Here is a 22,949-nt window from a genome sequence, read left to right as displayed (position 1 = left end):
CGGGCTCCTTCTCTGGCCTTCCCTCTTACCACTTGTCCATTCACTCTATGGGCTGCTTTGCTTCCTTTCATTATGGCAGGCACACTGCCTCAGGGCCTTTGCACTTACTGTCTACTTGGAATGTTCTTTCCCTGCCTGTGGCTCCACTTGCTCTCTTATATCATCTGGCCCCCTGTTGAATGACACCTGTCAGATGGACCTTGTATGAGCAGCCTCTGAAAGTAGCACTTGTCTTCTCCCATTGGCCGTATCCTTCATTTTCTGGCTTCATGTCCCTTATGAGCAGTTGTGGTGTCTTTCATGACATAGTTTCTGACACCAAATATCCAATTCTCCAACACCAACTGGCTATCCAACAATTCAATTCAATTGAATTCAATTCTGTTACAGATTCCTAGGGTTAGCATAGACCCCAATGGTTAAGGGCTCAATCCCACTAGACCACCCTGATTTCAGATCCCAACCACAAATGAGGTGCCCACACTACCCACACTTCTGCCTGGCGACTACAAATTGGGGGTTTCTACGACCCCTTCCTTGGTTTAATAACTTGCTAGAACAACTCACAGAACTCAGGAAAACACTTTACTTGCATGTGCCACATTATATATAAGGTACAACTCAGGAAGAGCCAAATGGAAGAGATGCGTAGAACAAGGTAGAGGGAGGAGAGTCTGCATGGAACTGTCATGCCTGCCACCCCCCCCAGCACTGTGATATGTTTACTAAACACGAAGCACCCTGACCCATTTCATTTAGGGGCTTCTATGGAGGTGTCATTACACCGGTAGGATTGATGAAATCATTGGCCATTAGCGATTAAATGCAGTCTCCAGCCCCACTTTCCTCCCCAGAGATTGGGGGTACGAGGGGGGTTGGAACTGGCAGCTCCAACCCTCTGGTCACATGATTGGTCCCTGTGCCCATCAAGAATCACCTCATTAGCATAAACTCCTGATTGAAAAGGAGCTGGTTATGAATAACGAAAGGTGCTCCTAAAACTCCTATTCTTCCCATCACTCAGGAAATGCCAAGGGTTTTAGGAGCTCTGTGCTAGGAACCAGGGACAAAAACGAAATATGTATTTCTTAACATGCCACACCCGCCAACCTGCTTCATACTGTCCTTGGATGTTGACTGTCTGTGTGCACCTGTTAGAATTAAACTCCAGGAGCAGCACGTTACGTTACTTTTGCCAGTTTTGTCACTTAGTGTCAGAAGAGTGCCTGGTGCACCAGAGACACTCCATCAATACTTACCGAATGAGTTACTTAATTCAATTAAATTGTTCATTAATTCCGTAGTTAAAGGAGGAAGACTACAGACAGAGGCAGAGAGGAGAGAACGCATACCCCCTGAGAGTCAGCATCCAAGGAACAGAGAGAGAACAAAGTGGTTTTCTTTCTGAAGAGCTTTCTGGTTTGAGATTTACTCCTTTGTGACATTGTTTCATTTCTTTCTCTTGGAAAGTCCCTGAGCCTCACCTGTCTCCTGCAACTAAAAATCCCTTTTTTTTTTTTTTAAATAAGGTTGAATGGATTTTCCATTTGTTGTGAGCCAAAGTACCTCAGCTAATGCAACCCCTTATAAGCCTAGACGAGTAAAAGAAATGTGCCTGGCACGTAATAGGTGCTCAGTGAATATTTTCTGTATGTTCACCAACCACTGACTCTTTGAGGGCACTTACCTTCAAAACTCCAGCAAAATGTCACAACTATTCATGAAATACCTGTGTTTAAGGTCAGCATCAGGAACCATGTTTGTTCTGGCCCCAGAATCCAAGCATTTAGATGCAGTCCTGTTAATCTCCTGCATGCCGGGCTTGAAAAATTGTGCTGGCGAAAGGCTCGTGAAACGGGGTTAGGGATGGTTGTCCCACTCACCTCTTAACATGTCCCCTGCACCTCCCAGGTCTAACCCAAAATGGTCCTCCCATCTTGAGGTGGTGGAGGGATAAGAGGAGGAGAGTAGTGGAATGGGAGAGGGGAGAAAATACTGTGACAGGGAAGTCTTAGGGCTGGAGAAGGACGTGGCCTTATGCTAAAGCAGGAGGAAGTGAAGGGACAGCTTCCTGCAAGTAAAGATGCAACTGGGGTTTTGCTCCTTTGGTCCCATGGATCAGTCTTGTCCACTTGCTAACATAAGCAAGTATGTGCTGATAAGTGTCCTCTTTACGATGCAGTGAAATTTCACAGGCCTTGCTCTTTGAACCCTCTGCCGCTCCCAGAAACCCAAACTCAGCCTTTCTGACCACATGCTCTCCTTAAATGATCTGATTTGAGGAATATCTGTTCCAGTGACTGACACTGAAAGAGACCCTTGGATGCTGTCGGGACCTCCTACCACGGTGCTGTGGCGTCGCAAGGAAGGTGTTGGCTGCATTTTCTTCATTATTCAGTGAGGAAAACAGAAACTCAGAGGACTTAGGAGATTTATTTGAAAGTATTTATGTAGTAAATAGTACTGTCAGAGGAAGAATATTCCCTGAAATACCCCAAAGGGCAGGTAACACATTGTATGTTTGTTAGTTTTATTATTTTCTTTCTTCAGGGCTTGTAATAACTGTGGGACACCTTTGTGCGGGGTGAGAGGGAATATGGAAAAATCTAGATGCAGATCGGGTTTTGAGATGTCAAACCCTATTATTTCATCCTTTGAGGTTTCTTCACCTTTAAATGGAGCCAGTAACCCTAGGCCTCTTATTGGGAGAGTTAAAGAGGCTGCGTTTATGTGGAAACCCAGAGTCGAGGCTTTCATTAAATATTGACCATTATTATCCATTGGCACGTAGACCACATAAAAACTGTACTGCCCACTTTTACAACTTAAAATTATTATTATTATAATTTAGGCAATAATAAAAATAGAATATTTCAGGCAATCCTTTCATCTTTACTGAAATTATAGAGGGGTTTGTTAGAAGATGTATGCAGGTCTTCCCACTTGGTGATTCAATTTGGTTTGAAGATTTGCCTGCAGATTTGGGGCCAAACACTTAAGAAACATTTTTTTTTTTAATGTGTGCACGATTTTTTTTTTATTTATTATTTTTTTTTATGGCAATTCCCAGCCACAAGCTGCATTGTTTCCTTTCTGTTCTAACCACTTTCACTCACTAAGTTTTACTCTGACTTTGGCCGCTTCTCCCCGTTAAAGTTCAGTCTTCTCTGATCTCTAGCCCAGAAGCCTGCATAAAAGCAAATCAAGAATGTTTTCACCGTTTCCCACATTCCACTCTTTTAGGTTTGATGAGGTCAGATTTCAGAATTGCCAACCTGACAGTTTTCTCCTTCTTCTCTTGATAATGTTGGATAAAGGCAGGCTGTTTAAAGAACACTTTCAATCTGAGGGTTGTCCTTTCTCTGCGTTGTGAATGGTGAGCCCCCAAACCTGGAACAACGACAGCCTGGCGCCAGGATTCATGGAGTTCTAACTGGTGAATATTCAGGAAAGAAATGTATTTGTTCCCTTTGATCCAGAGCTGCTAGGGATGGCTGGGAAGTGAAACAAAATGTAGAGGCTGACAACTCACGTATTAAGAATGTTAGAAATAATGATCGTCTCCTTAGAATTTGGACTTCCTTGCTGCAGACTTCTGGTTTGATTATAAACCAACCAAGTAAGTTATTTGGCACAAACCAAGTATGCTTGGTTAAAAAAACAAAACAACGACAAAAAAACTTGATACAAAAAAGATGTCCAATTGCCGGATGCCTCCTAGAGCCTTGTAATTAAATTAAACAGTGTTTTTCAGAAATACCTGGACCAACTCCATCTTCCAATAATAGATAGCTCTTCGTACACGTGGCTGAACTCCCAGAGGAAACAGTAGGAGTCTTATCAGAAAGCAGCGTATTTCTTTGGGTTTTGTTGTTGCTGTTGTTCTGAGCACCAGTGTGAAAGGCGAGTGTAATTTCTTATTCAGAAGTAGAGATGTTTTAAGATCAATTGCTTACCACAGAAAGTAATGTCTATGAAATAATGGGATTTTATTTATCATAGGCAAAGTTCATTAAGGTGCAGCTCGCCTGGTCTTTTATTTTACTGAGAAGTGATTCAAAATAGTTGAGGTTTCAGTAGAGGTCTGATAAGGACGCTGCAATGATTGTACTTTCAGCAGAAAGGGCAATGTAGAGAATTTCTTTCATTAATATTTCTCTCCAAAGTTGAAAGCTTGAGCAACATACCTGAAAACATGGATCTGGCTTTTGAATGGCCAAATGGATTTGGCTATACCATTGCAATGGCAAACTTTAGGATCTGTGGTTAACAATTTGCCTTCTCTCTGGGAATGGTGGCTTTAAAAGTTTTTATTTTATTTATTTTATTTTAGTCTCCAACAACTAATATCTATTTTGTGGTTTGATGAGTGTGTAGATACATTTTAAGTGTACATCCGTGGGCTTAGAATTTCATGAAGCTTCTTTACACTTTCAATTCCCTGGTTGTTCCCAAGAAAACAGCTTTTAGCTTGCTTCTTTCAGGAAACCATATGTTGTCAAGGCATCCACAGCTAACTTCAAATCCAAGAGCAGACCTCTCACATTGGTGTTATTAGATGCTGTATGCTCCAGCACTCGCTAAGAGGGATGCTAAACCCAAAGGGCTTTTTGGTAGTTCCCCAGAATGGAAGCTAGGAAACAAAGTTGCTTCCCTAAGAACAAAATAAAACTCAGTACCATGGAACCAGGAACCCAGTATAAAATAGATCCTTCGCCACCCCCACTCTCCCCAAAAAGAGAGAGCATTTAGAAAAGAATTTAACAAAGTAGCAAAGAGATACAGGAGAACAAGTTCAGGCTTTAAGATACATAAGGATGTTACTCTCAACAATGGAAAGCTATGCATCCATTAAAAAGAAAGAGGGCTATGCCTATTGAAATGGAAAGGTGCTTTGATTTGTTTTCAAGTGGGAAAGTAAAGGAGAAAGTTGGGCAGCATTATACTTGGTGTGGTGCTCTTTATTACAACAAATACATACAGGTTTACATATAAATAGAAAGGCAGAATGGTCTCGCTGTTTCATTTAAGTTTGGCTGCATATAACTGAAGACTCAGAATAGTAGTGGTAGAAATTTCGTTTTCTTTTCATGGAAAAGAAGTCAAAATTAGTATGGTAGTTCTACACTTCTCAGGAAGCCAGATTTCCTCTATGTGTCTGCTCCATTTTCTAGAATGTGGGTTCCCGCCTAAACGTTACCTCACGGTCCGATATGGCTGCTGGAGCACCATGCGTCATGTCTCTACAGGCTAGAAAAGGGAAGAGAGGCACGAGGGCAAATTCATTTTGTCCGTTCCCTTTGTAAGGTTTCCTGGAAAGCTCTCACAAAACTTCTTTTTCTATCTCCTTGCCCAGTATTTAGTCACCTGGCTTCGCCCAGAAGCCTAGAAGATACAGTGTCTTGGGGGCATGCAGCCCAGATTTTGTTAGAATTGACTAAGGAGAGAGTGGTGATTGGGAGGCAATTTGCTAGAATTTCTGTAAGTGGCAACGTCCTGCACCTGGACCGGAGATGAGAAGCCGGAAGACTTCCTTTGTCTTCTCTATACACATCCGTGTTGATTGTCTTAAATGAGCGGGTTTTTTTTTTGTTTTGTTTTTTTACTTAAAAAATTAAGGAATGCAGATGTTAAAGAAGAAACGAAATAAAAGGGGAGACGTGGTCACTCATCAGTCCATGATTAGCAGCATAACAGAAATGATAGTTCTCTGTCTTGCTGGACCTGTTTTTTAATGTCAAAGCATCTTTGCCTCTTTGAATGGATCCTCTCTCGTGACCCGGTGCTGGGCCCTGAACAGGGTCAGACAGCGGGGTTCTCACCCAGTGTGGATTTCATGGTTTTCTCATCTGTACTGAAATCGTCTGCAGAGATATAATGCTAAGGACAAGTACTAATTCTCAGCTGCCAGTTGGCCTTCTAATGCCTAAACGCAGAAGGCTTTTGGGTGTTCAGGTCTGGAGACATAACAATAAGACGAAAAGAGATGGAATGTTTCAGTGAGGTAGTAGTCACTAGTGGACACGAATGTGTGTTCTTGAATCAGGATGGCTCTTTAGTTAACCTCAGTCTCTCACCTCTAAAATGGTAATGATACTCGTTCTCTCATATCATGGAACTGTTCTATCCCTTAAAGAAGAGTATGCCAGGCTGGTGATTGGCCACTAGTGAACGCTCAATAAGTACAAGACGGATGGATGTTCTTGTTGCTGGCACGTGGTGTGTCAGGCATCCTATAATTATTTTGCATTTTAGTCCCCGTCTTACAAGTCTGTAAGGGTGAGTGTTCTTTATAACAGCTTTTTTTGGAGATATAGTTCAGATACCATAAAATTGGCCCTTCAAAAAGCATACAATTCCGTGGGTTTTAGCCTATTCTCGGGGTTGTGTACCCATCACCACAATCCGCGTTTAGAATGCTTTCATCGCTTCATGGTGGCGTGGAAGGTGGCAGGTGGGTCTGTGCCTCGCTTGGCAGAAAACTTCTAAGTCACATGTAGACTGGCGACTCTGTATGGCGGGCCTGCTGCCGCTCACAGCCTTAGTTGTGTTTCTTTTCCTACTAATAGGTCCTTACCAGGCCCTTTTTCTTTTATTTTCCATTTCGTGGTTGGCAATAAGTTTTCTAGCCAGGCCTGGTTTGGGGCACGATTCCAGGAAGCTCTGAGCCTTGCAGTCTGAGTGGCATTTCCTCAGGCTTTGTCTAGACCTCCCGGTCCAGAACTAATTGCTCTCATGTGACTTTGAGAATTCTTTGAAGTTTTGACTATTTTGTTCTGGGACAACGGGCGTGTCTCGGCTTGTTGGGAAATCTGTGTCTACTGGAGCCCAAAGCTTTCTGTCCCATTAACAGACATGTCCGGTCATCTTGATATTTGGCTTCCGACGTGACACGTGCTGGGTTGTACTGCATTTCCAAACACTTTGGGTGTACATTGTCTTGTTAAACAGACTTTGATCACGTTCTTTCAAATCTGAGGCAAAGATTTTAATTTTGAGAAGACTCTACTGTATCTAACGTCTTGTTTTTCTCAATTTGACACTGTAGACATTTTGGGCCAGGTGATTCTTTGTAGTAGGGGCCTGTCCTGTGCATTTGAGGGTGTTTAACAACATCCTGGCCTCCACCCACGGACACGGAGAACACCTCCCCAGTTGTGACAAGTAAATATTATTTTCGGACATTGTCTAATATGCCCTGGGGAGCAAAATTTACCCACCCCCCCAGCACTGTTGATCTAACCATGCAGGAATAGTGTTCATCGTCTACAGTCATCTGTCACTCAGAGGTCGACTGTTTTTACGAGGTTGAACAATTAAGTTCACAAACTCATCCTAGAAAAAGTGCTGCATACCTCATTGCTGAATATCACTACAGTCACCTTCGAAATACTCCTCTTGGGAATCTATGTACCAATACCAGCGCCTAGTCCACCCTTCAAAGCAATTTTGGAACTCTTTTTCTGGAATGGCTATCAGAGCTGTCATCATATTATCCTTGATGTCCTGAATGTCATCAAAATATCTTCCTTTCAATATTTCCTTTATCTTCAGGTAAAGAAAGAAGTCATTGGGGGCCAGATCAGGTGAGTAGGGAGGGTGTTCCAATACAGTTATTTGATTACTGGCTAAAAACTCCCTCACAGACAGTGTCATGTGAGCTGGTGCATTGTCATGACACAAGAGCGATGAATTGTTAGGGAAAAGTTCAGGTCACCTAACTTTTCCACGCAGCCTTTTCAGCACTTCTAAATAGTAAATTTGGTTAACTGTTTGTCCAGTTGATACAAATTCATAATGAACAATGCCTCTGATATAAAAAAAAAAAAGGTTAGCAACATTGTTGCAACAAGTTTGTGAATTTAATTGTCAGACCTTATATAATCTGGATGATATGTAGCAAAAGGCTATTTCACAGCATTTTAATAATAGGGTTTAGACATTTTTTTAACCTGTTAAGTTAATATGAATAGTAATAGTAAAACATGCAGTTTGGAAAATAATGCATAAAAAATAAAATAATTACTAGCCTTTATCAAGCACTTACTAACTGTTGGGTATCTTCCATACAAACCTGTGTCGTAAATACTATTATCCCCAGTTAACAGATGAAAACACTGAGGCTCCAAAGGATAAGTGATTTGCTGAAAGTCAGACTGATGGTATTTTTATTAACCTTGATTTTATCCCAGGCTTCCCATTTTTAGAGCTTGGGGTGTACCTGTCTTAACATTAAATTTGTGATAAAACAAACAATGTTTTTATTTTTTGATCATTGGTTTTGTTATTTGATTTATTTCACAGGATAAATTAGTACTTTTTTCCCCCAAGAAATGCCAAAATTAAAAGACGAAAATTATAGTTTTGGATTGATTTTGTAATTTTAGAGAAAATATGTCCCCTAAATGCTGTTTTCAAACAGCAGTGTCTGTGGTTAGCAACTGTATTATGTAACTTCTTTTTTGGTAATCATCTCAGCTCATTTTTGACTATTCTGCTAATAATGACTTGGTAGACTGTCATTTTATTGTCAGGAATAAATTCAATTCCTGAAAAGTGAATTCAAAAGGAAAATGCCCAGTATGGCAGGACCAAGAATAAAAAAAAAAAGAAAAAAGAAAAAGGAAAAGAAAAAAAAGGATAGTCCTGAAGGTTTGCTTTTGCTTTTGTTCAAACATTGGTTATTTGAGCTCCAGGTAGAAATTACGATCTGGGAGGCAGACTGACTTGATTCCAAGTATTGACTCCACAGTATGTTAGCTAATATATGAGTGTGATGTAATATGTAATATATTAGTGTGGCTATGATCACATTGCTGAAGTCTCAGAACCTCTGTTTTTTCATCTGTACAATGGGGACATTAATAGGTCCTAGCGACACTTAAATGAGAAAATGCTTGTGAAATACTTAATCTAGTCAGCATGCAGTGAAGGGTGGTGAGGACGATGATGATGATGATATGTTATAAAGAGTTACTGTATTGACAGTGTTTAAATCTGCTCATCCTTCAAGAAAACTAAACAAAAACAGTCCCTCATTGCCCCCGCCCCCCCAAAAAAAAACACCTGGTCAATCAACCTTGCAGGTGCTGTCAATTTCACATCTCTACATAACAAGAATAGTTTGTGAAACTATGTTTCTGTGTGGTCAATTGCCCATGCAAATGTGCGACTGTTTCCTCCAGGTCACCCAGGTTTTCTTCTCTTGAATTCTTGGCTTAGATTTTTTTGACAACATGGCTATTATTTATCTTCATCCTCTGCCCTTTTCTGGCAACATCTGTTCTGTGTGTGTGTGTGTTTTAAAGAGTGCTTTTTCAATCTTGGGATTCATTTCCTTTCTTTGAGAGTGACACTCTTATTTTTTGTACTGAGCCCTCTTGTGGAATGACTTTCACTCATTGTTGCCGCGATTTGTGTGGATGTGTAAAGGACCGAACCTTGCTGCAGTGTTTCCTTCTGAAATCCTAATAGTGACTCAACTTCAGAATAGGCATTTTTAATGAAATCTCCCTAATTTAGGATTTTCTTTTTTTGCCATGGCAGATAGATGTCTTTCTAATTTGGTTAGAGCCTGTTTCTAATTATCGGCATATATTTATTTTAGTCTATAGGGAAATACCGTCATCTTGAGTTTCTGTGGTTTTAGAATGAAACCCATTTATGTTTGAAAACAATGATGTGACAGATAGTGGCTGAAGCTTTTCTCCATGATATAGAAAATAGCATGTTTGTAGAATGCACCTTTTAAGAAAAAATGCGGTTATATAGTTTTATTTAAAAGCATGCCTCTCCACCTAATCTGAATGTTTGCGATCTATAGATCTACGACTTTTTTTTTTTTTTTAATCTTGTGTAAAGATGTTAAGGCTTGTTTGGAATGTTAGGCCCATTCTGAGGCACCTTGATATCCAAGGGCAAATGTATGAAATTCTGGAAATCTCATGAATACCATGTATGACTTTTTCCCATTTATTTATTTGCTCATTCATTTATCCACTGTCATTTAAAAATAAAGAAATGAGACTCTAATGCTCTCCTAGGCCTTAGCATTCAAGGAGATTAAGATAAAATGTGATTTTTTTTTATTACCTACTACGGAGGGAGGGAAAACATAAATACACAGAAGACCGATGAGCAAGCTAATTCCGATACTGATTTAAAGTTAGTGTGTGGGAGCTAGAGGTACTTTAGATTTGGTAGGTGGGACGGGGGTCTCTGAAGTGACATCATTGTGAGTGCATGGATGGCCTCAATTACTTCCATGACCTTTACCCCAAAACCTTATTGTCCTCATTCGCCGACTCTGGGCTTGACCATGTGAGATGAATCTTAGCAAACTCGACGCGAGCCTCGGCTTAGAAAAGCATTTACAGACTTCTGATTCTGGGATCAGTGAGTAGACACACCTTCCCCTGTGCCTCCTGCTAAGTAAAGCTAAAAACCCTGGACATTATATATAAATGATATAGAGCCAGGCATACATATCAACCCAACCTCAGGCTCTGCAAAGCGGAGAGTCTCCAGACTGTCTTGGGACCTCAGCATTGGAAGAACAACACAGCCATGAGTTCTCTGGCTTTCCTCTTGGCCTCATGTATCTCAGACTTAGAGTTAAAGAAGCCAGCAACCGAGAAATGCCAAGGGGTACCAAAAAAATCCCAACAAAACCCCCTTTTTTTCCCTAACCAAGAGACCAGGAAATGAGGCAGCCTAGCAGTACAGAAAACGTTTTAGAAAATGACTGCTTTACATCAGCCAAACACCACAGAGTGGACTGTGTCTCCACCCCCACCCATCCGGTGACGGCTGTGTGAGGGGCCTGGGACTTCCATGCTGGAGAGTCTCTGTAGTCAGGAAAATATTCTCCTCTACCCTCTTAGGTGCTGTACCTTGGCATTGTGAATTAAACCAATGAGACCCAGATTGACAGGAGAAAAGTATACAGCTTTCATCGATACTTTTACGTTCGTGGGGACTTCACGGAAAAGAAGTAGAACCAAAGAGTGATTAGGTTCGGGTCATATACACCATTTTAACAAAGGGTGGAAAATGTGGAGAAGGGACTAGACAAAGGAAAGGTGCTCTGAGCTCCTCGGGGCCGTAAATCATGGGAAGGTGCCAGGGAAGTTATAGTATTGTTGTTTGGTACAGTTTGTTACACAGACTCATCTTGGTGCCATCTCTGGTCTTCCCAGTATGAGAGAAAGAAACCTCTTTACAAATATAAGTCAGTGTCACCTGGAAAGGGAAACTGATGCCTGACCTTGAGGCAGAAAGGGGGATGGAAGAGAGCTCTTCCTGTGTCTCTGTCTCTCTGTTGCCTTCAGCTCAAAATAATCCTTGTGCCAAAGTAGCATAGTTTGGGCTGGTATATTCTGGTCCCTTTCAGCTGTAACAAGGTGGTCCACCCACCACGGTGGTGTCTGTGAAGGTCAAGTGGGAAGCCAGGACTTCCGTCCCCGCGAGTCAGTAGTTACCCTCCCCACTGCTGTGTCAGAGGAGTCCAGGGCAGCCCGGACTCCCACCCTCGCCCAGCCTTGAATGAGATGCCCACCCTGGTCCCCACTGGGGAGCTGTCAGAGGAGGCCTAGTGGAGAGTCAGGATTTTCACCACTGCCCAGGGGCAATGAGACCACCCCCACTGCGGTGTGAGTGCAGATGACACGAGGAGACTGAACTCCTACCTTTATCCGCTGGTACTGTCGGTCCCCTCAGGTAGCAGTGATTTTTCCGCGTGCTCTCTCTTTGACCCCTGCTTCCTCCATGAGGATAAGCCCCAGCTAACCTGCTGGTGGCTCTGAGATGTGAAGCAGAGCTGAGTCAGCCCAGGCCAACTCAAGACAGCCCTGGCCTCGCTTGCCCACACGTGAATGAGCTCTGCCATGATTAATGAAGCCAGGTCTGATCAGCAGAAGTGCCTCATCAACTGTCATATTCACGAGAATCGATACATGCGTGTTGTGTTACTGCTAAGCCTGGGGTGGTTTGTTGTGCAACAGTAGCTAATCAGTAGAGAAGTTGCACCTATGACCTGAAGGATGAAATGGAGGCAGCCCTGTGAACAGCAAGGGGAAGACAGTTCTGGCACATTCTTTCATCCCTCCTCAGAGAGGAATATAACATTTTGGAGGCTGGTGCGTCATGAGCGAAACAGGAAGTGCAGGAGATGAGGCCTGACAAGTAGGCAAGGGTCAGATTATACAGGGCCAGCCTGTGAAATTGGAGCTGAGTCTTGGTGGTTTGGGTTTGATGATCACTCAGTGACCGCTTTGCATGTCCTTGTGGAAGCCACAATGAGATCATTTCTTTTTAACTGCGCCAAAGGCTAATTGAGTGCATACGACCAAATGGCAGTCTACAAATATAGGCTGTAATCATTAGCTCCACATGCCCGGCTTTGTGCCAGGGGCTGGGAGAGCTACTTGTGGGTCTCTGCATTCTAGAAAGTGAGTCTCTGGGCTTCCCTTTGTACGTTGCTGTGTCTCCAGTGCTTGGAATAGGACCCAGCATGTAGTAGGTGCTTAGTAAATGTTTGCAAAATGAATGAGGACATGAAGGATCCATCACCACCGTGTTGGGTGGTATGAGCTGCTAACCGCAGTGGGTCACTGCCTAAGCAATAGACGTGCTCTAGATGCGTGAACGTAGTCACGTCTTGCAACAACCCTATAGGGAAGATAGTATTAGTAATTCGTTTTAAAAGCACAATAAAATCTTCTACCTATAGGCTCATATGTACAATATATACACAACTGCATATGCATTCTGCTTAATAATATAATGTTTACATAAATTTAGGTGCTTAGTAGGCATGGCAAACTTACTGTTTGCACATCCTCAAATTGCACATTCTCCTTATACATCCTGGTCCTCTCTCAGGCTTGCTCAGTTCATGGAAACTCCATCCTTCCACTTGTTTGAACAAAAAAATCTTGGAATCATCCTCGACTCTTGGCTCTCATCCCTACATCCCATCCCATCCGTGAAGCTTGTTGGTTCTACTTTCAAAATATATCCAGATTCTGACCACTGCTCATCCCCTTCCCCACTTCCATCTGGGCAGTACTCCCCACGTGGTTTATTGCAGCAGCCTCCGAACTAGTTTACCAGCTTCTGCCTTTAGCTCCCTGCAGTCTACTTAACACAACTTGGATTATATAACTTCTATTCAGAACTCTTCATCTCACTTCCCATCTCATTCAGAGGAAAAGCCAAAGTCTTGACAAGAAGCGCCGTAAGTCCTGCCCAGTCTGATCCACTCTCACCACCATCTCTGTCTTCTCTGGACTTCTGCTGGCCTCTTGATTTTTCTTCCTGCACGCCAGGCATGTTTCTGTCTCAAGGTCCATTTGTTGTTTCTTTTGCCTGTAGCCCTCTTCCCCTATGTATCCACTCAATTTATCCCCATTTCTGTTCGTCCGTTTCAGATAACACCTTCTCTGGCAGAACTTCCCTGATTACCTTACTTAAAATCAAAATACCCACCACTAGCAATTTCTACCCACTTTCCTTGGTTTGTTTTCCTCCATGGTACTTAACACCATATGACATATTTTCTGTGCACTATAAGACACACACACACACACAGACACACACACACATATGTGCATATATGTCTGATTAACTCATCAAGGGCAAGCCCAGGAAAAGCAGTGGATTTTCCCCAGTTTTATTGACAGCCATAGCCCTAAGACCTAAACAGTTCCTTCCACGTGTAGGCACCCAATAAATATTTGTTGAATGAATTAATGAGTGATAGATATCAGCTCTCATATATTTTTGCTCATCCAGTAGTTAAATATCTGTGACGTAGTTGTTTTTTCTATAAGGTTAGTTAAAAATAGTAACAAACTAAATAATTATTACTGTGTATAGTTTTTTTTAGGCAGTTCTGTTCCTCTCTCCTCCCCTCTTCCTCCTGCTTGGTAGGTGTGGAGAACAGAGAGGAACTGGAGAGAGAAGGAAAAGGATACGTCGCTTTCTCTTTTCATGTTGGTTCTCCCGACTGTGTACTGACAAGGGAAAGGTTTCTTTCCCACGTGTAGTGAAGACCAAAACCCTGAGGCTGCCTTTTGGGACATTGATCTTAACTGGTTATTAAGACACAAAAGACTCAGAAAGAATCTTTGACCCTCCCCCCTTTCCTGTCCAAGAGGTTCAGATGGCAAGATCTGCTCCAGGAAAGAAATCTTAGCTTATTCACCTCAGCCTAATATGAATTCAGTATGGTAGTGTAGGAAGGACGCCGCCACGCGGGGACCTGGTAGCCAGATCACCTCCCGTATCCCAGTGAAGCTAGAATTTACCTGCCACATGTGTTCTGCTTTCCCTCGACTACCTATGCATTGCCTCCTTCCCTTGAAATCCCCTCACTGCCTCCTCCCCTTTCTCCTTTGTCCAAAATGACATATATACCCAATTTCACCTCACTGTATTGGAATTTTCATGCTTATGTGAATTCCCTGTGCACACATATTAAAATTTGATTTTCTCCTGCTACTCTCTCTCTCTCTGTTAGTTTGATTATTAGCCCAGCTAGAAGAACTGAGAAGGTGGGAGGAAGTGTATTTTTTTTTAAGCCCCCATAGAAGCAAGAATGTTACCAGGTTAGGGTCTAGCTCCTCATCACTCGAAAACCAGTAATTGAGAGAAAAGGTTGGAGAAAAGAAAAGCAGGTTTGCTCAGAATGCCGGCATTCCAGCTGGATGGTGGATTTCTGGACAAAGGTCGTCTCTCGTTTCTGGAATGGTCAGAGGTTTTATAGGTACACAAGAAGGACCAGAACAAAGGAAAGGGGGAGTTAGTCATGGGACTCATCCTGGAAAACATCTCCTGGGGTCTGGTTTGTTCCTCGATGGTTATCTCTGACCTGCTTTTATGGGTGACTCATACGTCATCTGACAGAAAATCGCAGTCCAGAATTGCAGCCTGGTTACCTGGTGTCTGGAGGGCTGACTCAGTTTCTTGCAAGTTCTGCTGATTAACTAGATTAATGAGGTATGCATGTAGCCTTGGGAAAGCAGAGCAATTAAATCGGGCAGAGAGGGAGAGAAACAAAGAAGAGGAAAAAAATAATAAACTACAAAATAAATCAAACCATAATTCCGTAGACCATGCTGGACTGATAAATCCTTAAAGGTATACCATCATCCTTACAAGAACAATCTGTGACACATACTGATTCCATGAGAAGTTTTCAAACTAACATATTCCTTGTTTGATCATTACTAAAACATGACTATTTTTATATTTATAAGTGAAGAATATGTAAATTAAGAAAGCTGTAAAATAAGGCTAAGATGGTGGGGAGAGGCTAGTTCTTGCAGGTTATGGAATGTCTTGTCAAGACTTTGGTTTTTACCTTAAAGTTCAATAAAAGACAGCCACAGAACTGTTTTAAGCAGTGGATCGATGTGGTCAGACTAGTGTTTTCAAGAGGACGCCAGATGTAGGACATGGATTGAAATGTGGCAAGAATAAAAGCAGGAAAACTCTCTCTGAATGAAACTCAGGAGAAGGTGGCTTAGATTGGGCTGACAGTCCCCAGCAAAGAAATAATGATGCGTGAGGTTCAGCTAGAAGGTGAGACACACAGGATTCGGTGATTGATGGATTGTGTTAAAAGATAATTTTCAAAAACAGGTAAAATCATGACTGCCATAGAGATGCCAAATGAACTTGTTAAAGAGTCTACTTAACTTGTTCATTAAAGGAGAGAACAAAGCAGAGCATTATAGCCGGTTCAAAAGGTAATTCTAAGGAACCCACACATTTATTGATCCTGCATAGCGAAAGAACCGTCCCAAAGGAGGCAGAACTAGCTTCATCCACAGTGGGGGAGGGAGGTCAATGGCACTTCTACTGAAAGGGACAGAATTTGCATCTTTGTGGCATAGCATCCTTTTGCACTTCTATGAGTTATCTACAATTTAGAGCTGAGAATAGTTCCTATGGATCAGAGGCCCGGATCAGAGGGAAGTGTGTATGCTTAGAGAATGCACAGCTTTCCATTAAAGCACAGATTTTCCTCTATAAGTGTGAGAGAGAAAGAATGAATGAGGCAGGTGGAGAAGGGTCCAATATAACTCACAATCTTTCTATAAGCAGCTGAGCCCTATCCACTGAATGAGGAGCTCTCTGGTGTAGAAACAGATTAAAAAGCAGGGAGAGCCTACTTTTTATACTTAATTTACTAATAGCATTTTCTGTGATATAAATATTATTTTTAATGATGGCAATTTCCAGTTTACAGATATGCCATAATTAATTAAACCAATCCCCTGAAACATTTTTTTAGAGCGTTTCCAGTTTTGATGTTGAAGAACCCTATTCCCATATGTTTGCATATTTCCTTAATTATTTCCTCAGGGGAGGGGGAATGTTCCTAGAATTAATATTTCCGGGTCACTGGGCAGGCATAATTTTGCCTCTAGAAAGGTTGTGCTAATTTACTTTACCATCAGCAAAAGAGTGACATAGCCAATTTATTGCCTGTGGGTGCTTTTAAGTATTTTTAATCCTCTTTATAAAATTTTTATTTCATGATTCATTATCCCGTTTTTCCTGGGGTTTTTTTTTCCCAGTGAATTTAAAATGTACCTTGCTACCCACTGTGCAACCTCTCCAAATTAGCATTTCTTTCCTTGCAAACGAGAGGTGTGCTATATAAATGATAGGCATGGAATTGTGCTGTTTACTCGTTAAAATGCTTTTTTTTCCTTCGCACAATATATGATTCTGAACCAGCTCGTCTTTTCCGTAAGTGGAGTTGGTAGCAGCCCGCGAGTTATGATTCAAGGATGTCACCGAACCCTCCTGTTTCAGTCTTCATCTGTCACCTTCTGAAATCCCATAATGACAGTCATTTGTAGAACTAGAAAGTATAACCATCTTGGTCTCAGCGACCGACCAGGTCAAATTCTGAAATTGTGAAAGGAGAAATTGGCAGGCCATAGCAGATGGCGGAGGAGTTACCTTCTGGGGTCCTTCGTATCCCCTGTGTCTCCTTGGCTAGAGTCTCCGCCCCTTTACTGCCAGATTACATCTTTCAGGGCAATTTCCTGTGGCTGCTGGGTTCTGCTTGGATGGTGGCAGTTGCTTCCTCAGTCTCAAAGCAACAGAGGGACCCAAGACTCTGAGAGGGCAGCTAGGGCCTCTGGCCAGACATCAGCAGCTGAAGTGGATGGCTGGGTATTTCTGGAGAAGTGACTGGTCAACCCAGTTAGGGGACTGCGCCTGCAGCACAGAGCCAGCCAGGGCTATAGCTTACTGCAATCACAGCTAACAAGAACAAGACGCTGAAGAGATACAAGGCAGGCCAAGAAAAACTGAGAAGGTGCGTGAGATACTTCCAGTGTAGTTAGAAATCCTTAGCACATTTGGGTTTCTGAACTACTGTGAGGGATACCGAATACTTTGTCACTTAAGGAGACAGAATGGAATTCTTTTAAAAGCAAACACTTCTTGCAGACAGCTAGGCTACCGTGGAGTCCTGGACTAGGTAGGGTGGGAAGACCCCAGTTTCAGAAATACTCCATTAAAAACTGTCACTGTAGATGAACCCTTGGTGCCAGCAAACTTAAAATCACGAATGCAAATGTCACTCTGACATCACTAAGCTATAAAGTTATCGTCCAGACGAAAGATCCTACGGTTACCACTGAATGTCTCTTGTTAGATGACGTTAAGTGTGAAAATAAACTTCTTACAGATGGCTCGACCCTCCATGTACGTTTGTATACTCCCTGGAGTCCAACTTTTCTAGGAAAATCCTAAGGTGATGGTTAAGAATGTCTTCTCCAGAGTCAGGCAAACCGAGGTGGGAATCCTGGCTAATTTCTATTAGCTTCATGCTGGTGAGTAATACCTAGTGAGTAACCTCACTACGCTATTTCCTCCTTGGAAACTGGGGATGATGATAACACCTGCATCAAAGAGCTCTTGGAAGGGTTAACTGAGGTCATGCACGTGACAGGCTTAGCATTCTGCATTGCACAGAGGGCAGCCAATGCTGGCTGTCGATGTGAACATTCTGCATGAGAAGAATATTTGATTTGTTTAGGACAGTAGGTGAAAATAAGGTCAGGGTATGAGAAATGCGGCTAACTTAGCACTATGCAACTGAGGATATATCTTTAGAGTAGGGGAGAATGCTCAGACAAGAAGAGAAAGTCGATGTGATAACCGAAAAGGGATGCTGGCAAAATGGAAAACAATCCTCATCTCTGTGTGCGTGTGTGTCCCAACTTCACCTTGACCTTGTAAAATAAGATAACTAAAAAGTTAACTCTATCCCAAGGACAGAGAGGGGATCCTAATGTCTCTGCATGGAAATGTGCCCTCCAGGACAGTGTGCATTTATTGTGGAGCCGTGATTCCCAGCAGTGGACAGGAGTGTGGTGGAGGGGATGGAAAAAGCATCACGTCAACACTTGAATTTTGTGGAAGCAAAATTTTGCCTTGTGGGGAGATGTGGAATATATGGGGATTCTCACCCCCTATGTCCCCCACGAGGAGGATGTGTCAAACAGACTTCTATGTTCATCAAAAAGTGACCTGAGTTTAAACTGTTGAGAAATACTACCATAGACCAGAGGTTGGCAAACTATGGCCACATCTGGCCCACGGTCTGAATTTTAAATGAAGTTTTATTGGAAGATAGCCACACCATTCACTTATGTGCATGTATCCTATCATTGCTTTCCTGCTCCAGCTGTAGAGTTCAGTAGTTGCAACAAAGACCTACGACATCAAAGACTGAAATATTTACCATCTGGCCCTCTACAGAAAAAGTTCGCTGACTCTTGCAATAGACCATAAAGAGCAAAAATGGTCACATCTTACTTAAAGCTTTCCTCTCTTCCTGAGCTTACACAGAGGCTGTATATAATTTCCTCTCAACAGGAATTTTGTGATCAAAATTTGCTTTCTATTATCTTCATAACTGTCCTTGCGCCTTCCAGAAGTTTCATTTGTGACTCTGTTGTTCAAAGCATTGTGAGGGCTTGCTAATAAGTTTAGGAACTCTAAACAAATCGTTAGTTGTTTCAGCTGAATCTTGGCACTGGAAATCTTGGTGAATTTACCAGAATATTCCTTGTTAGGGAAAGAAGCTAATAAAAATGTCAGGGATTTGAAACCAGAGCTAAGCACTTATGAAGGATATCAAGTTTTAAAGACAGGAATGACAATAAAAAGATAGTAGAAATCATATAAGGGTTGGTGACAGTTTAAGGCTGGAAAAGAGGTACAATAAAATCACCACCACCAGCAAAATACACACGGAAGGAGATTTTTGTGGAGACCAGTTAGACTAGTGTCCACGTTACCATAGTCACTGAGTCTTCCTGTTTCATTTTCTTTAAACAAAACTGAGATATTTCGGATACGATTTTAATCCTTTAGTACCATGTGTCTTTTGTAGGGTTCTTAGGAGAGGAAGGGCATGGCAGTTGAAATTGGGATTTTACTGAGTAGATGTAAGGTTTATCTTCAGTGCACCTGCCAAACTCAAGCTGACATCACACATGGCCACTGTGGCCACTTGTCCATAGACTTTTTTGGACACAAGCCAGGCAAATAGCAGTTCACTTGTGAGGAAAATGAACACATGTTTTAAAAAGTTAGAAATGCTATCATCCAAGATTGGGTTTGAAAGTTGAGGCATAATTAGGATAGTGAAAATATCTAACTCAGTGAAAATATTTGTTTTTTTCCAGTTGTGGGCATATTTCTTGCATACCTTTAGTGTCCTCAATTTCTAACGCATTTTCAGGGACACATACAGAAGAAAGTGGTTGCCAATAGAAGAATGACAGTGAGAAAACTATTTCCCACACCTTTTATTTGAACAATCAGAGTGACAGTCATTTCCACTATAATTACAGTCCTCTCTCTGGTGGTGGTCAAATTTTAAGGGAGGGCGCCGTTTGTCTCATCAGTTATTCAGACAAGTGAGAGGTTGGTAAGACTCCTTTGTACTGAAAATGTTAATTGTATCAGTACTGACGAGGTTAATTTTCACGACTGAATCTCCATCCTGAAAAGGATTTTGTGCTTGAACTCTTAGCTATGGTTCTTGTAACTCGACTTCTTCAAGTTACTTGGCCTGTAGTTACTTGGCCTAGTGGTTAATTAGACTGTGGTCTGACAGCAGAAGGAATAGGATTGGTGAAGAGTGTAGATAACTGTTATTAGAGTAGGCTGTAATTTTAAGGTCTTGGCTAAATAGCTCTACATTTTACCATTTAAAAATTTTAAGCATTTTATTTTGAGATAATTCTAGATTCACTTCCAGTTGTAAGAAATACCACACAGGGTGTCAGATGGGCACTTGTCTTATTAGGGAGACCACTGCATGGACTGTGTAGATGCCTGACCACTGCACTGCGCACCTGAAGCTGAAGCTGAATAATATTGAATGTCAACTGTAATTTAATATATATATAGTCACGGGATGTGGAGTAGAGCATAGGGAATAGAGTCATTGGAATCGTAATAACTATGTACGATGTTAGAGGGGTAGTAAATTGGGGGTGGGGGGTTATCACTTTATGAGGGGTATAAATGTCTAACTATTACATTGTTTTGTACATCTGAAACTAATAATAATAAAAAAAGAAAAGAAATGTCACACAAAGATCCTGAACCTTTACCCAGTTTCCTTGGTTATAGCGTCTTCAAAACTACAGTGCAATATTATAACCAATTAACATTACAGTCAAGATATAGGACAATTCCACTGGGTTTGGCTCCCCTCCCCGCCGCCCCAGCCCTACTCCGCATAATTCTCTGAAGACTCATTCAAATTGTTTCAGTATTGTAGTTCATTGGTTTTTTAAAGTGAAGTAGTATTCTGTGATACGGGGGTAGTACAGCTGGTTTAACCACTCACCCATTGAAGGATATTTGGGTTGTTTCCAGTTTGGCACTGATAACAAATAAAGCGGCTGTGAACATTCACGTACAGATTTGTGTGTGTGTGTGTGTGTGTGTGTGTGTGTGGGACGTTTGTATTTCTCTGAGATTGGTTCCTAAGAATGCAACGGCTGGTCGTATGTTGCTTATGTAGTTTTTTTAGCAAACTGCCAAACTGTGTTACAGAGTGTCTGTACCATTTTCTATGTCCACCAGACACGGGGACCCAATGTCTCTGCACCCCTGGTCAGTGTTTGATGGCGTTATTGTTAGTATTTTTATTTCAGCCAGTCTCATAGGTGTGTTGTGATACCTCGTTGGTTTCAGTTGACGTTTCCCCGACGATGGCTGACACTGTTGAACATCTTTCCATGTGCGTTTTGACCACCTGTTTATCCTCTTTGGTGAAATGTCTGTTCCTTTCTTTTTGTCTGTTTGTAATTGCATTGTTGGGTTCTTGACTGTTGAGATTTGAGATAGCTTTAGATATTCTATACACTAATCCTTGTCAGAATATGTGGTTTGCAAATATTTTCTCCCACTCTGTATCTTGTCTTTTCACCCTCTTAACGGTTTTTTCACATAGCACATGTTTTAAGTTTTGATGAGGTACAATTGGCATGTTTTTCCTTTATGGATTGTGCTTTTGGTATGAAGTATAAGAACTCTTTGTCTAGACTGTCATCCCAAACATTTTCTCCTTTTTTTTTCCCTAAAAGTTTTATAGTTTTGTTTTATATTTAAGTCCATTTGGAGTTAATTTTTGTATAAGGTGAGTGTTTTAGGTTAAAGTGTTTGTTTTTTCCCTAATGATATTCAATTGTTTCAGCATCGTTTGTTAAAAAGGCTACCCTTTCTGCATTGAATTACTTTTCTACTTTTGTCTGCATGTTATAGCCCTTGATAAATTCAATGACCGTGCGAGATGAAAACCAATAGAGTTGATTTTAATTACTATATTGTTTTACTGATACCTCTGGATATTTAAGAAATGATAAACAGGACTGTTTCTCAGACTAGTAAGGACGTCTTTAGAATATCTCAGATCGATAGTTTCCATATTTAATTGCATTTGAAATCAGCATGTGGCGTGTATACTTATATTATTTGTACTGATTTGGGATTTTTATCTCTGGGAGTTTTTCTCAAATGTTCCTCCTGATATTGTTACCAAAACATGAAGAAATTTGCTTTCAAATACTTATTTTCTTTTGATTCCAGTAATTGTCTGAACAATATAATACACCCATTGTGGAAACAATTTTTTAAAAAGATTTTATTTCCCAAAGCAATATCTCATTGATGGCTTGTGAATATTTTACAGGTGAAAACATCAAAAAGAAAACATTTAAATGCAAATGTCAGTATGTAATATCTGAGTCGGTAGAGATGCTGAGTGAAGTCTTTGTATATCCTTCCAGATTTATCAACGATGCTGGTTAGTATTCAAGAAAGCCTCAAGCAAAGGTCCAAAGAGACTGGAGAAATTTTCCGATGAACGTGCTGCGTATTTTAGGTGTTATCATAAGGTAAGCCTCGATTGCTGTAGCTTTCTGGAACTCTATTCACAAGTAGGTAACTCCAGTTCGTTGAGTCTGAAAACTCATGTAGATTGGTTGACACAGGTACAAATAATACTTTTTCCAAGGACAAACATCTCTAAAATAATATCTGCTTTCCAATTGTTTAAAATAATTGACAAATATAAAGTTACTCTTCTGGTTTCCTACTATTTGTTGTCTTTCCACTCTCTAGAGTAGAACTTACCATGTTGTTTTGTAAATTTTTAATTTGCATAATAGACCCCACTTCCAACCTCAAAGCCCTTGAGAGTAAGAATTGGATCTCAAGTGTCTAGCACTGTGACTGGTGCAGACGAGACCCTCATCAGAGTTTGTAATGTTGCGGGGAGAGGACACGGGAAGAAGCTGGAAAACTGGTGATTGTTGGAGAAGGGCCACCCATTAGCTTATTTCTTTAAACTTTGTGACTAAATGTAATTCAGACTTTCATATTTTTTAGTAGTAGTG

At 41.3% G+C, this 22,949-nt stretch overlaps 1 protein-coding gene across 2 annotated transcripts in view; it reads left to right on the top strand.

Annotated features, from left to right (window-relative positions):
- Positions 1 to 22,949, top strand: part of DOK5 (docking protein 5) — a 126,012-nt gene that overhangs the window by 37,272 nt on the left and 65,791 nt on the right. For both annotated transcript variants that reach the window (XM_033094239.1, XM_033094241.1), the window contains exon 2: positions 22,341 to 22,448. In XM_033094239.1, the coding sequence (XP_032950130.1) occupies positions 22,341 to 22,448 (108 nt within the window). The remainder of the gene's footprint in view (positions 1 to 22,340; positions 22,449 to 22,949) is intronic.

This window comes from Rhinolophus ferrumequinum, chromosome 23 (genome assembly GCF_004115265.2).
Source record: "Rhinolophus ferrumequinum isolate MPI-CBG mRhiFer1 chromosome 23, mRhiFer1_v1.p, whole genome shotgun sequence".
Classification (NCBI taxonomy): Eukaryota; Metazoa; Chordata; class Mammalia; order Chiroptera; family Rhinolophidae; genus Rhinolophus; species Rhinolophus ferrumequinum.
The sequence above is the reverse complement of the archived record's forward strand: the minus strand, read 5'-3'. Positions and strand labels throughout refer to the sequence as shown.